Below are 15,284 nucleotides of genomic sequence, written 5' to 3'. Positions count from 1 at the left end.
ACTTCTTGCCTCCTTTCTCTCCCTGCTCCCCAGCCTCTCACTGCCCCAGGCAGCTCTTCCCCTTCCGGCTCCCTTTCCAGGTGGTCCCCTCCTCCAGCCTCTCAACGGGCTGCCTTCCCAGGCCATTGCTGAGCTGCACCACACATGTGTTTGGGAACCCAAGTCTCCTGAGCAGAAGGCAGAGCGATGAGGGGCTGTCTGAGCGCATAGCATCCTCGTCACTGGGTCCTGTGCGAGGACATCCTGTGACAGAATTAGACGGGATGCACAAAGAACCGTGGCGAGACAGCCCCGTGAGCCCGGGCGGTCACTTCCCCCCTAAGTGTTAGTTTTCTCATGAAAACTAGGAGAAGAGTACTGTGTGCATCTGTGAGACACGTGTGAAGGTGCTTCTTAAAAAGTGAAAATGATATTCCTAACAGGTAAATTTTAGTACCAGTGTATTTTAGACACGGGGCGGGGAGATTATAAAGGATTGTATAGTTTATAATATAAATTAAGAAATAAACCCGAATCCTAAGTGATTGCTTTTTCAAGTTCTTTTAACATTTTAATTGTCTATAGAAAAATAAGGAGATTGTCTTTCAACAAACTGTAGGCTTAGATCACATCACACTGAACATATATTTTCTGGCATCTTTAAATCACACTAGTCGAAGGGATTTATATTTACCCAAGCAGCCAATAGCATGACGTTTTTGTTTGCTACCTGGGAAGTCTCTTATGTTGGCAGATTTGGGACTGTGGGTGAGAAGTCTGCAGTCATTCTGGCTGCGAGCCACCAAGCCAGCTATGCGTAACTTTACAGCGTCTGCTGATGCCAAGTGACCCAGGAGCATTATTTCATTTACTCGCCTTTTCAAAGCTGCAATGCTCCAAAATTAAGGGTTCTTATCAACATATGTTTTTTAAAATCCTTGGGGAAAGTTTGGCAGTACTAGGATGGTCTGGGGGTTGGTCTCTATAAACTCTTATAACTAATAAGCTGAAGCCTGCCAGGACAAACCCCTCACTGGGGAGAAAATGCCTGTGGTTGACACAGAAATGCCAGCAAAACAGATTGAAAATGAGCTAAGAAAACAATAAAGTCTAAGAAAAATAAATAAGTCAGAATTAGAAATACTTAGAAATTAGGTGACTTAGAAAAAGAAAAACTAAACAAAGAACTCAGGAGAGGAAAATAAAACAAAAAAAATTCAGAAATAAAAATAAAATTGGTAATACACAAAAGCTAATAAATGCAATAGACAGTGCCTTAAGTAAAAAAGAGGATGGAAAAGAAAAATATTTGTACTAAAAACGAAGTGAAAAGACTGAAAAGACATTTTTAGATAAAGTGCTAAATATGAAAGATAGACAAGAAGATTCAACTTAAGACATCGGGCTTCAAACATCACAAAAAAGGTAAACAAGCAGACATTACGTATCTCCTGACAGAAGGACACAACACGACTTAGTGTCAGGGCCAGGGTCAGGGCGAGGGTCAGGGCCATGAAGTAGTACTGCCCTCCGAATTCCAGCCTGCATCTGATCAAGCCTCTGGGCCTACCATGTTTCCCCGAAAATAAGACCTCGCTGGACCATCAGCTCTAATGCGTCTTTTGGAGCAAAAATTAATATAAGACCCAATCTTTTATATTATATTACATTATATTACATTACATTGCATTATATTATATTATATATTATACCCGGTCTTATATTATAGTAAAATAAGACCAGGTCTCATATTAACTTTTACTCCAAAAGGCGCATTAGAGCTGATGGTCCGGCCAGGTCTTATTTTCGGGGAAACACAGTAGCTGCCAATTTACAAGAAACAGAAGAGAGAGAACATGTAAAATGGTGAGAAGGGATATGATCACAAACTCGAGACTGTGGGAAAGCCCACAGGACAAGAGACCTGGTTCCATCAACAATGACAAAACAAGTGCAAGGGCATAAAACAGACGGTGAGACTATAGAGATTACAAGAGACTGAAGAAAGTCCCAGGTGTGGCTCTCAATTCAAACTGTAAGAACAAACAAAATATTTAAAGGCAGCTGTGGAAGTGCCAACACTGACTGGATGTTTTAATATTGACAGTTTAATCATATTAAAAATCATTGCTAATTTGGAAAGTAGGTGATGACAACAGGATCATCTTAAAAACGAAATCCTCGTATTTTAGTCATATAACTGAAATATTGACAACCTAAGCATACGATGCTGGGGATTTACTACAGAATAACCGGGGGTCAGGGGTTATTCTATATGTGGGGAGTTACAGAGGAAGGGATACTGGCCAGAGTTGATAACTGTTACACTTGGGTGATGGGTGTTCTGTTGTGTTTTCTGACACCACCTCTGACAGCAGATGTGCGGGTTTCCGTATCACACGTCTCCAGTCCTCTGGAGACACCAGCCAAGGATCTAACAGCTCAGTTCAGTTCTGACTGAGTTGGTGCAGACCCCGCAGACTAAGGGCTCAGCCCCACAAGACTGTTCCTGCCTCAGACACTGGTCCAAACCCTGGGCCGCTTGCACTCTGATCCACCAGCTATAACTCACCGTGCTTCCAACAGCCATCATCACCAAAAAACTGCAGCACCGTTCTCACAAAATCTTTAGCATTAAAACAAATAATGGGACGTTTACATTTCAGTGTATGAAACAGCACGTTCCTAGAAGGTGAAAAGAAATTCACTGATTCAGGCATCTAAATTAGAGCTTTTGACCTTTGAAAAAATATTACTACTCCTCCACTAACAGTTATCAGCTATACAGTACTACGTTGCAGACATTCTTCTTCTATGAGATGTACATACATTAACTCAAAAATCCTATGAGGTAGGTATTACTTACTACTTGCATTTCACAGGTGAGGAAGCTGAGACACAGAATGACTAAGTAATGGCGCCCAGGTCACCCAGCTGTTCAGAGCCAATCCCTGGGTAAAGCCCCGTTATGTAGACTGAGACCCCAGTTCCTGAGCAGCACGCACACTCTGGCCTCTACCAGCTGGCCCCAGGCCGCAGGCCGCAGCATGGCTCTCTGCCCGAGCTCCCGGCACGCCCTCCACACATCCCATTGCTCCCGCTGAACTCTTCCCCATCACCAGACTGTGCCACGTCCTCTCACAGTCCAACGGTCCGGAGCCCCTGCACACGCTGTATGCTCGCCTAGACTCCTCCTCCCACAATTACTGCAACCTGCTCAAGGACCTGATTCCTCAGGCAGGGAGCTGGCCTTGTCCCATGTCCCTCTCTACCCTGCCACACATCTGCCACCGCTCGACAGCACTCGCTATACCTGGCCCTGAAACCTTGCTCTCCCCAGTACATCATGAGCTCTGTGAATGTGGGATCCCCTAAGTTCACACTTATTGAGCACTTCCATGTGCAGGTACCAAGCTACACACTTCACAAGGATTGTGGCATTAAAACCTCACCTGAGTCCCCTTAGGCAGGCACTAGACCCACTTTACAGATAAGGAAACGGCGGCTCAGAGAGGTTAAAGAATTTCCCCAGTACACAACTGGGAAGGGGCAAGCTGAGGTCTGAGCCCCAATCTTGGTGGGCCAGGGCCCAGGCCACAAATCCCCCTTCATAGTGGCTGCGTACTGATATTTCCTGGAGGCCTTTGGATAGGCTGAGGAAGGAAAGAACCAGAAGCCGATACGCTCTGCAGCCTAAGTTACGTAGTTAGATTTTGCTTGGCTTGCTTCAGAGACATGGAACTTCAAACTTGGCCTGGGTATTCAATTTAAGTTTGAGAATGGCATTGTAATCCTTTAAAAAAAAAAAGCCAATTTTTAGGCTTTTTGCATTTTCTTGTGTGATTTCACCTTGGTTTCTCTTGCAGAGGGAGGCCAGGATGGCAGGACAGAAAAGTGCCAACCTCACAGCTTAAGGCCTCAGCTCCACTGGACTTGGGAAGGGTGAACAGGAGGAGACGGAGGAGACGGGGGTGAACAGGAGAAGGGCATGAACAGGAGAGGCGGGGTGGATAGGGGGAGAGAGGCAAAAAGAGGGTGAGAGCTTACAGGGGAGGGGAATGGGGACCCCTGGGGCTTCCTTTCACTCTGATGCACTTGCGCGCTGGCCTCCCGGAAGTCCTTCCCAAGGTCACCTCATAACTACAGCATTTCCCACTAGTAAAGATGCAAGGTGGTTGGTTTCTATCTTAATAAGACAACTGAAAGAAGGTCTTAAAAGGCAAAGTGCTAAAACACAGTGTGTTTTGTCAGTTATGCAAGTCAATCGTGTCACATGTGCAAAACTAAAAGGCAACTCTGATATAAAAAAGTTTGACCTGAGTTTAAGAAAAGGAGCCTTTAGTTGAAATCTCAAGACTGACCTCTGACGACCTTTTTAGTCAGTTTCCTCATCTCTAAGATGGAAAGAGAAGACCTCACATATACAGTTAGTACTAAGATGAAGAGAGAACACGTATGTGGAAAGACCTTGCACAGGTGTTTAATTAATGATATTAAATACGTTTTGTGCAAAACATTTAAATTCATTGCTAATCTAAAGTTAACTATCATAGCACTGGGATTATTACTTCCAACTGGACGGCACTTGAGGCAACGTCTTACGTAATTGTCGTGGAACTGATAAAACTGAATCCTCAATCCTCATTCAATGAGTAATAATATGTATTGATTAATATTTATTAAGCAATGCTCTGTGGCATTTTCTTGGCTTGGAGAGACAAAAATGAACAAAATATAAAAATACCCGCCTTCAGATTAAACAAAACACAGTAAACAAACAAAAAGGCAAAGTACATGCATGATATAGGTAGTAGTTTAGAGAGCTCTGAAGAAGGGGAGGGAGACAGGGAACACTGGATACTGGGCTGTGGGTCCTGTTCATACAGGGTGGGCAGGGAAGGCCTCGAGATAGGGGAACACTTGAGTAAAGACGAAGAAGGAAGTGAGCAAAAAGTCTAGCTGATGAAGCAAAGCTGTCTACAGAAAAATGTAGCCAATAAATGGGGAGAAATGGTAGTCAGAAAACCACCCTCTTCCAGCCAGAACTAGAAAGTGATGCTGATGACCCTCACCAGCAGACAAAACCACTATGGGACAGTTTGGTGGGGAGTTGACAGTGGAGCTTTCATGCTGACACCGTCTGGCCCACCTCTCTGTCTCAGCTTCTCGGACGGACACTGGGACAACACAATTGCATCACAACGGTAGCCAGATGTAATACAGGACACCAAGTTACACTTGAAGTTCAAAAAAACAGTAATTTTTATCTGAAAAAGTATAAAAATATTTCTGAGATGTATTCCTCTAATGTAAGAATGTACCAGACAATATTTGGGACATACTAATACTACAAAATTAGTTGTTTATCTGAAATGTGAATTTCCTGTCCTGCATTTTTATTTGCTAAATCTGACCACCAACTGCAGCCCACGTGGGGTGGGAAGCGCACAGCACCAGCGGGAGAAGTGTTCTCGTGAAGTAAGCGGGACCTGAACGGTCAGCCATGAAGAACTAAACTCCAGGTTACAGAAAAGACAGAGGAAAGCAGAAGTTAAAGAACCGCACAACGAAGGAACAGGCAAATCCAGGGCAGGGGCCCTTCTGCAAGACGGGTGAGGGTCAGAGGAGGCTCTCAATAGAAGAGCTGGAAGAAGTGTGACCTCCAAGTGTCACATACGGACCATGTTGGTCCTGACCCCCATAAATCAAGTGTAGAAGGACATTTTTGAAACAATCAGGTAACTTTACATTCGGACTGGGTATTCAAGTGTGAGATGGCATTGTGCCCATGGTTCCTAGAGCTGCGCCCAAGACGCGTGAGGTACAATGACGTGGCCAAGAGTTTCCCTAACCCCAGCCCCTCCCTTGCCCATTTGGGTAACTGTTTGGTCTGGGTGGGTGTGGACATGGGCTCCGTACACTTCTCTACTTTTCTGTCTGTAGAATTTGCTTTCTTTGTTTAAAAAGACATAAAGGAATGAGGTAGCCAATCGTGCAGCTAGCTGGGAGGACGCTGCAGGCGAGGGAGTAGCTGGCACGAGGCCAGGGGCAGAGGCTCCCACGTCCTTTTGGGAACAGCAAGCAGGCTGCAGCGCAGCAAGAGCAGGAGAGGCGGCGAGGCCCACGACGGTGGCGGGCGGCCCTCAGACTGGAAGGGCCGTGGAAGGAACTCTGGCTTTTCGTGGGAGCAAAGCAGGAGCTGGCCGCGGGTTTGGAGCAGGGCAGTGGGGACCTGCTCTGTGTTGGAACAGGACCTGTCTGGGTGCTGGGCTGAAAACAGACTGGAAGGGCAGGTGGAGGCGGCAGGCCTGTCTGCAAGGCCTTATCACGACTCAGGCAGGAGGTAACAGCCTCCAGAGTGGCAACAGCAGAGGTCAGAGGCTCACTATGCCCTGAGGCAGAGCCAGCAGGAGTCACTGAGTTTGGATGCAGTGTAGGAAGAGGAGAGAGACAGTAAAGACAATGCCAAGCCTTTGGCCTGAGCTTGTGGAGGGCTAATGCTGCCACTAAGATGACGTCGCGGGAGGAGGCAGGTTTCAGGGAGGACGGGAGGTCAGTTTTGTACGTGTTAAGGCTGAAGTGACTATGAGATGGCCATGTGGAGGGACAGTGTCGAGCAGGATATCTAAATCCAGATCCAGGAGAGGCCAGCCAAGTACCAGGGCTCGTTCCCACAGGGGTCTTCCATAGAAGACACCTGCCTAACTGCTCTTGTAAAAGAAAATTATGCAAAAAGGTTATGGGTTTTCTGGGGAGCTGAGTGCTGCATTTGTCGCTGTCCCATTCTCACCAAAAAATTACTGTAAGTAATGTAGTGTAAGTGCCTGGTGTTAAATTTTGATTGCTATGGTCTCCATTTCAAAAGACGTCCATCTTGAATAGACATGTTGCTAGCTGCATGACACAGCTACTAGTGAACCAACCACGTATGGATCTGGGCTGCCCTTACCCACGAAGATCACTCTTTCAGAGAGTCCTAGGTAACCTAGGCAACTGACCACTTGAGTGACCCTGCTTTTGCCTTCCCGTTCCCTAATTCCCACTCTCATGCTTTAAATTAGCCAATAAAAACTGAACCCTCGAAACCCCAGACCCCCCCCACACTAGACCATAATAAAGTCCCAGGCCTGGGCTTTCTCTCTTCCCTCAACCCCCAAACCTCGCTGTGTGGCCCTAGGGCAGGGCATGTACCCCCCAGAACCTATGAATAATAAATATTGTTCCTTAAAGTTCCCTGATAGCTGTTGCTGGAGTGCGTCCAGAGATTAAAGTAAGAACCACAAGGGCCGGTCCAGCCATGTTTTGGCCCCCGTGTGGAGATGTCTGTGGGGGATCCCCCGAGTACCACAGGCCCAGGCAAACGCCTCAGGCACGCCTAGCTGAGACAGCTCACTATCAATAGGCTGTAACCCACACAGCAATGACCTACAACTCACCCAGGGCCAGCGAGAGCTTGGACAGGAAGGGCCAGTACCGGCCCCACCTTCTCACCCTGAGCCCCCTTGAACGCCCCTTCAGGGCAGCAGCTTCAGAGTTCCCTCGGGACAACTAACTGACCCTGAACTCAGAGGGCTGGACAGACACGAAGTGGATGCCCCTACAAGGCAGAAGTCCCAGTTGGCTGACACCACCAGCAAACAGGGATGAGGGGCCCAGGCTGCAGCCAGCAACACAACTTTCTAGGGTTGAGAAGGGGCCAGAGAAGCCGCCCAGCCTGTGCTGCAATTCTCAGATCCTGCGAGGGCAGGTCCAAGTGAGACATGTCTGTTTCCATGGAATGAAACCTGGACATCAGCAACCTGTTGGTGGCATTGAGGACAACTTACTGAAGGCGAGATGACCTACTTTCTAATGTTGTGATTGAGTGAACAAGTGTGATGAGGAAATCAGCTGGAGCTCTGGCAGTGACAGTGGGTTTTCAGGCCTGGGGACAGTGCTTTTCTCATTGAGATGTTGATTCAAATCCAGGAGCAGGTTCCCACAGGAGGGTGGAACCTCCATTCCAAAGCTCTCTGGGGCAGAGAAGACCCGTGTTTGTAGAGGTTTCTGTCGTTTACATCCATTTTATTATCATGTGCCAGTAGGAAATTTCTAAAAGTTTAAATAACTAAAACTGGAGCTTGGGAAACTTTAAATTGGGATAATGCAGGCATGTAAGTAGGAGTTGAGGTCAAGCGTGAAGACTTCGTACCTGGCAAACCGATGATGTGCCTCTTGTTCTTGGCCCCAGATAGAAGAGTGCTGTGTTTCTATGTAGACACAGAGGCTGTGGGGGGTGGAGCCTTCCTCCAGGACACCACCAGATCCTGAGGCACCCAGAGGACCACAGCCTCCTTCCGGGGGGCTCTGCAGCCGCATCACAATGCCTTTCACAGAGGACACCCGGGCCTGGAAATACACAGTGAAGTTTCAATAGTAAACGCAGACAGTGCATTTATTCGAGACAGGTATGCCATGTTTCATACGTAAGAAGAGATAAAAGGACAAATTAAATTTGTAAATGAACAGCTCTTTGAGTGACAATCAAGGCCAAAAGCCAAACCCATGATCTTACTCTCCAAAACCAGTCTCCTTCCTACTCGACGTCATAACAGAAGTCTTAGCCAGTGCAATACAACACACACACACAAAATGAAAGGCATATAAATCAGAAAGGAAAAGTTATACTGTCCCTATTAGCAGATGACACAAATGTCTGTGTGGAAACCCAAAGGAATATACCAAAACAAAACAAAACAAAAAACTTAGCAAGATTGCAGGATATAAGATCAAAACACTAAAATCAATTGTGTACACTAGCAGTAAACATGTAAGAATGTAGTGGGTTAAAAAATAAATTACCATTTTGTGATGACTATTCCAAAAACGAAATACTTAGAAATCAACAAAACATATACAAGATCTGTATGCTGAAAACTACAATTATTGGTGAAAGAAACCGAAGAAGACCTAACAGACAGACACACCATGCTCAAGGACAACAGAAATTAAAATAGGAGTACCGGTTCTACTAAGTGATTCTATAGAACCAAGAAGATCAACAAACCCCAAGTACAAGAAACTTGAAGAAAACTACAAGTCACATCATAAGCAAACTGCTTAAAACCAGTGATAAGAGAAAACCTTAAGAGAACCAGAAGGGGAAACACGTTACCTAGAAAGAAACAAAGATAAGGATCATAGGAGATTTCTTGTGGGAAATAAAACAAGTTAGAAGACAGTGGCAAAACATCTTTAGGCTACTGAAAGAAAAAAACTATCAACTTATAATTCTTTAGCCGGCAAAAATGTCTTTCAAAAATCAAAGGTAAAGCAAGATTTGTATACTACACTGAAAACTACAAAACATTGCTAAAAGAAATTGAAGTTTTAAATAGATGAAAGGACACTCCTTGTTCATGGATACTGTTAAGATGGCAAAACTCCAAAAATTAATCTATAGAGTCAACACAACTTGTATCAAAATCCCATCTGGATGTTTGCAGAAATTGACAAACTGTTCCTAAAATTTATATTAAAGGAAACAGAATACCCTATACAATCTTGAAAAAGAAAATTGAAAGACTCACACTTCCTGATTTCAAAACTTACGACAGAGCTAAAGTAATCAAGACAGTGGCACTGGCATAAAGATACACATCAATGGAAAGAACTGAATGACCGTAAAGAAATCCTTATGTTTATTGTCAAATGATTTTCAATAAAAGTGTCAGGAAAATTCAATGGGGAAAGAAGAGTCTTTTCAACAAATAGTGTTGGGAAGATTAGATATCCACATACAAAAGGGTGGATTTATGTCTCTCTCATACCACACCCCAAAACTAACTCAAAATAGATCACAGATTTAAATGAAAGAGCTAAAACTATAAACTCATAGGAGAAAACAGGAGTAAATCTTCATGACCTGAAATAAGCAGAGCATTCTTATATAAAGCAACAAAAGCACAGGTAATAAGAGAAAAAAACTAAAAACCACAATGAGATACCACCTCACACCAGTCAGAATGGCTATCATTAATAAATCAACAAACAACAAGTGCTGGCGAGGATATGGAGAAAAGCGATCCCTTGTGCACTGCTGGTGAGATTGCAGATGGGTGCAGCCACTATGAGAATCAGTATGGAGGTATCTCAAAAAACTGGAAATGGAACTACCTTATGATCCAGCAATTCCACTCCTAGGTATCTATCCGGAGAAATCCCAAACACTAATTCAAAAAAATTTATGCTCCCCTGTTTATTGCAGCACTAGTCACAATAGCCAAGACATGGAAACAACCGAAATGCCCATCGGTGGACGACTGGATCAAGAAACTGTGGTACATTCATGTAATACAGTATTACTTATTACTCGGCCATAAAGAAGAATGAACTCTTACTATCTGCAAAGATATGGATGGGCATAGAGAACATTATGCTAAGTGAAATAAGTCAGACGGAGAAAGACAAATACCATATGATCTCACTTATATGTGGAATCTAAAGAATAGAATAAGTGAACAAACTAATCAGAAACAGTCTCAGAGACATAGAGGAAAAGCTGAGGGTTGCTAGATGGGAGCGGGTGGGGACAAGGGAGAAGGTGAGGGGATTAGAAAGCACAGTCAGTAACCACAAGATTGCCATGGGGCTACGAAAGTCAGTTTGGGGAATGTAATCAATGATGATGTAAAGATTTTGTAGGGTATCCAATGGACAGTTGTCTTATTAGGGAGACCACTTCAGGGACAGTGGAGATGCCTGGTCATTGCGCTGTACACCTGAAGCTGAATAATGATGAATGTCAACTATAATTATATGTATATATATATATATATATATATATATGTACATACATACATACATATATATACACCCCCACACACATATATAGTCACAAGAAGTGGAGTACAGCATAAGGAATAGGGACAGTGGAAATGTAATGGCTATATGTGATATCAGAGGGGTAGCAGATTAGTAGATTGGAGGAGGGGGGTTATCACTTTGTGAGTGGTATAAATGTCTAACTATTACATTGTTTTCTACACCGGAAATTGATAATAAAATAAATAAATAGCAAACGTACTTTTAAAAAAAGAAAAAAACTGATACACTGAAGTTCATCAAATTAAACATTTTTTTGCCTCAAAAGATACCATCAAGAAATCGAAAACAAACCAAAAAAAACACAAGGAAAACCCCACAAGCCACACATTTGAAAAATTGCCAATCAACAAACTTGTATCAGAATATATAAAGAACCCTTACAGATCCAAAATAAAACACAAATAATCCATTAAAAAATGAGCAAGAGATGTGAACAGACATTTCACCTAAGAAGATATACAAATAGTCAATAAGCACACGAGAAGATGCTCAATGTCATTATTTATTAGGGAAATGCAATCTAAAACCATGATGAAATACCACTTCACACCTACTAGAACAGCTCAAATCAAAAAGACAGACAACAAGAATAGGCAAGGAGGTGGTGATTCTGGAACCCTCGTATATGGCTGGGGAAATACAAAATGGTACGACCACTCTGGAAAACATTTTGGCAGTTTCTTAAAAAGCAGATGAGAAGTATATTACCAATCATCTACCATTAGGGGAGAAGGGAAGGCTTAAAACTTCTTTCTAGCTCTCCTGTTAAGATCAAACACTACGAAAATGGGTTTCTTTTATGGCGCCAAAACAAACACACACACATACACACCACCATTTGCTGACCTGGTCAGCTCTCAACTGGGTTGACCCATCCTTGTATATCAGAGTTACCACCAGGGCGACTGCCTGTTGGAGCATTTCAATCAGCTGCCTTTTCTCCAAATCATCCAAATACCTAATATCACAGAAATGGTTTTTGAATGCTCTTGAGTTTCCAGGATTCAGGGACACTTCAACCTCATCAGCATCTCCTTCCAATGCCACATGTTTACTTGTTTTCGCTAATGAATTATTACATGTGACATGTTTTCTTTTCAAGTTCATGCTTTCTTTAGTTTCATTATTTAAATGTTTTTCTAGAAAATGTTTTCTTTTGCATTCTGTTTTCTGTAGAACTGAAGCCTCTTGGTTACACTGTGGAATTAGACACCTCGAAGGAGCCACCAAGCTGATGCTCTTCTGTTTTGGGCCCGCAGACAGCTGATCTGTGAGTGTGATACTGGAGGACCGAGGAGAGAGTTTGCTGGGAGCTCTTGATGCCTGGTTTGTAAAAGAATTAAGATTCTATCAAAAAAGAAAGTATTTCATTACCACATGGATTCATTAGACAGATCTATAAACCCAGCTAATTTGCAATAAAACTCATCTAAAGTAAAGTGGGAACACAGCTTCATGTTATCTAGATCCTACTTTCTAATGAAATTATACAGTGTCTTCTAGAGCAGTGGCTTTTCTGAACCCAGGCAGGCGTGCACATGTGACTTGTGGGCTGGAACAGGCAGGAGTTCACAAAGTCCTCAACCCCACCCCGCACTGGAATCGTCACGTCACGTCGAGAGATGGCATGGATGGGAGTAAGTTGGGCGTGTGCAGAAGAGTGAAGGCTAGTAACTGACCACTTCCAAGTACCGTGTTTCCCCAAAAACGTAAGACCTAGCTGGACCATCAGCTCTAATGCGTCTTTCGGAGCAAAAATTAATATAAGACCCGGTCTTATTTTAATGTAATATAAGACTGGGTCTTAATATAATGTAATGTAATGTAATGTAATGTAATGTAATGTAATCTAACATAACATAATATACTGGGTCTTATTTTACTTTAAGACTGGGTATAATGTAATATAATACCAGGTCTTGTATTAATTTTTGCTACAAAAGATGCATTAGAGCTGATGGTCCGGCTAGGTCATATTTTCGGGGAAACAGGGTAAAGGCCATTTATAGAGAAAACGAAATCACCATGACGATTTGATATGGTAATCTATCTACTAAAAAATTTTTTTAAAATATGGCTCAGCAACATTCCACTTTCTGTGTCAATCTAATAATATGCAATATTCATTCATAGATTCACAGACTAACTGAGGGGGAAATATCATGTCTATCCATTTCGTTACAGGATTCATTTACAATAAAATTTTATTTTTAATGTTTATTTTTCAGATGTTATGATATACTAATGCTGTAGAACAACTGTATACTAATAGTACTTTAATTTTGAAAGAAAGTGTTTGAACACTTGGTCATAGGGTCACAGAAAATTTTAATTTATACTCATTTTTATTGCAGAGAAATATGGTTTTCAAGAAAAGACTTTTAAGCTAACATTTTATTCCATTTAAAATTCTGTGGAGGCATAAACAAGAAAATGAATTCCTGGAGAAAAAGGAAAGTATGAAAATTCAGTGTTGAAGAATATCTTGCTGAAGTTATTTTTTAAAGAAATGAGGATGGGTATCAAGTTGCCAAAGCATAGTGCGTATTTAGATTTTAGTGGATCTATTCTAAATAATGATATAATGGCTTTTAAAAAGTCAACAGGGGCAGCCAGTTAGCTCAGTTGGTTAGAGCGCGATGCTCTTAACAACAAGGTTGCCTGTTCAGTCTCCACATGGGCCACTGTGAGCTGCGCCCTCCACAACTAGATTGAAACAACTACTTGACTTGGAGCTGATGGGTCCTGGAAAAACACACTTAAATAAATAAAAGGTCTTTAAAAAAATAAAAAAGAAAAGAAAAGAAAATAATAAAATGTCAACATTATCAATACACCAGAAATCATGTCCTATGAAACTTTCGAAATTTGTGATATTTTAAATGTAAACTTAAAAATGTCACAAAGTACATGGCTTTTCAAGATTCTTTTGCGAGAAAAGGACCAAAAAGTTTTGAAGGCCTCTACTGAGGGACCCCAGAAGCACCGTCTACACACCATGGAAAGAGATCATTTCCACTCACTTACAAAGGGTGGTGTAGTCCTTTCTCTGTTGAAGATGTTTCTCCCTCCATTTCAGGGGTAAAGAATCACCCTATCAACCCAGGGACAGGTCCTCTGTTACTACAGGGAGTTTAAACTAGATTAAGTAGGACGGGGATTTGAACACGGGCAGTTTGCTTCACCATCCATTCTCTTAACCACTACACAGCCTCCACTAGTTGGTGATATGCCCTCTTCTATGTCTCGCCTCAAGCCCCCACACGTAACTCATCCACTGTGAATTTTACACCCTTTTCTTCCTGAATTTCTCTTTATTTCCACTACCCCAAAGTTCCAAGCTCTCTTTCCTTAGCCTGAAAATTTTTCTCAAAGTCCTTTTCCTACTCTCTAAAGGTGGAGATCTTTAGGCTGACCATCTTCTAATCATCCTGTAGTTCTCAACTCAGGTACAATTTTCATAATGAAAAGAAAAACGTCCCACCACTCTGGCAAAGCCAACTGAAACAGCAACTGTTTGTAAAGCACTCAGAGCTGACTCCGTCATGGTACTAACACACCGACTGTACAGCCCCTATTGTACTGCTCTGTCTCCTCTTCCCTCAGATAGACTAAACCAAGCTCCTGGACAGTAAGAACTCCACCACTCTCTTTTTTAAACCACTGTATCCACAGTGGCATACGGCAGATAATAAGTACTATTGAATAAGTGAAGGTTATCTGTTTAGAATTACTCATCTTTGCAATGATTTACCTTTTTTTCCTGTGACTGATTCTTCCCATCTTCAAGAAGCACTGAATACTTAACACTGGATTTGTTTACCATTTCTGCAGCTTTTAAAAACACAAAAAAGAAACATGAGGCATTAAGGAAACATTGGAAGTTTTATAATTAAACATTGAAAATAGCCTCTACAATCATGCTATTTACTTACTTAAAGAGACATAATAAAATTCACAATCAAAATGCATATTACCACTGTAATAAACATTTGTGTAAAGTATCTTCAAATTAATTGGAGACAGATCTATGCAATCATGAGATGTTTATTAAAAATGATTATCTGGTGTTTGCATTTGAATACTTGATTCTGAAAACCCAAGGTCAACATTTTACAGAAACCTTGTAAGTATTAAAGGTTTGAGGAAATTCCCTAACTGAATAATACTGCAATGGAACAATTAGAGATTCAGTAAAACATCATTAAGTAAACTTCTGACTTAAATTCTGCTATAATTTTAATAAGCCTGGGCTGGACAGTAAGCAATAGAATCTGGGTTCAGCGCAGGCTGACTCAGGAGGCTGTGCTCAGAACCACTGTGATGTATGTTCCCTCCACAGCAACGGTAACAACCAAGAAATTCAAGTGCAGGATAACCTTTCATTTACAAGAGAAAAAAGGTACACTTAGGATAAATGTAACAAGAAAGGCACAGGG

The 15,284-nt window shown here is 42.3% G+C and overlaps 1 protein-coding gene across 6 annotated transcripts in view; it reads right to left on the bottom strand.

The window, feature by feature from the left end:
• The window catches only part of POLN (DNA polymerase nu), a 123,306-nt gene that overhangs the window by 99,067 nt on the left and 8,955 nt on the right, over window positions 1-15,284 (bottom strand). For 5 of the 6 annotated variants that reach the window (XR_016019381.1, XM_074320283.2, XM_088793261.1 and 2 more), the window contains exons 2-5: window positions 14,600-14,679; window positions 11,692-12,168; window positions 8,171-8,367; window positions 2,552-2,664 (exon numbers count right to left, since the gene is read on the bottom strand). Coding sequence is in view for 5 of the 6 variants with exons in the window: in XM_074320283.2 (XP_074176384.2) it covers window positions 2,552-2,664; window positions 8,171-8,367; window positions 11,692-12,168; window positions 14,600-14,679 (867 nt within the window). In the remaining variant the exon portion in view is untranslated. The remainder of the gene's footprint in view (window positions 1-2,551; window positions 2,665-8,170; window positions 8,368-11,691; window positions 12,169-14,599; window positions 14,680-15,284) is intronic. The other variant, XM_088793257.1, reaches the window with a different exon arrangement.

This window comes from Rhinolophus sinicus, chromosome 1 (assembly GCF_057876585.1).
Source record: "Rhinolophus sinicus isolate RSI-liver-muscle chromosome 1, RSI-T2T, whole genome shotgun sequence".
Classification (NCBI taxonomy): Eukaryota; Metazoa; Chordata; class Mammalia; order Chiroptera; family Rhinolophidae; genus Rhinolophus; species Rhinolophus sinicus.
The sequence above is the reverse complement of the archived record's forward strand: the minus strand, read 5'-3'. Positions and strand labels throughout refer to the sequence as shown.